Here is a 469-nt window from a genome sequence, read left to right on the forward strand (position 1 = left end):
GTGTCACAGACAGAGCCAGAGAGAGGGAGAGAGATCCCTGGAGAGAGACATACAGACCGACTCAGGAGGAGGGAGGTACGAGGGAAAGTGCTCTGGGCAAGGAGGGCGGAGGGACACGGGGATGAGGAAGGCCTAGGGGCCCCTGGGCTGCTGCCGCCTGCCTGGACCCCGTGGGGCTCACTCAGAGGGCCTGTACGGCTGCCCCCCTGTGGTGGACGGGGCCAGGGCCGGCTCTCAAGGGGCCGGGGGCTCCTTGGCCCCATACAGCTCGGCCAGGGTGCGGAAGAGCGGCCCCCAGTCGTCCAGCGGCTCGGCAGGGCCCAAGGTGCCGCCGACCTCGCTGCCGGAGCCCAGGGAGCTGAGGGAGCCGCAGGAGGAGCCGCGGCCCTCGTAGCCATACACCTGCACCGAGTCGTACGGGGGCACGCTGGGGTCCTCGTCCGCCTCGCGGAGTCGCAACGCCAGAAGC

General features: G+C 70.4%; 1 protein-coding gene across 1 annotated transcript in view; it reads right to left on the bottom strand.

Moving 5' to 3' along the window:
* Nucleotides 1–234: 234 nt before the first annotated feature.
* The window catches only part of CDH24 (cadherin 24), a 10,729-nt gene continuing 10,494 nt past the window's right edge, over nt 235–469 (bottom strand). Inside the window, exon 11 of the mRNA XM_042782356.1 lies at nt 235–469. This exon is cut by the window's right edge and continues 316 nt beyond it. Coding sequence (XP_042638290.1) covers nt 235–469 — 235 coding nt within the window.

This window comes from Orycteropus afer, unplaced genomic scaffold, assembly GCF_000298275.1.
Source record: "Orycteropus afer afer isolate SDZICR_OR568_19922 unplaced genomic scaffold, OryAfe1.0 scaffold00292, whole genome shotgun sequence".
Classification (NCBI taxonomy): Eukaryota; Metazoa; Chordata; class Mammalia; order Tubulidentata; family Orycteropodidae; genus Orycteropus; species Orycteropus afer.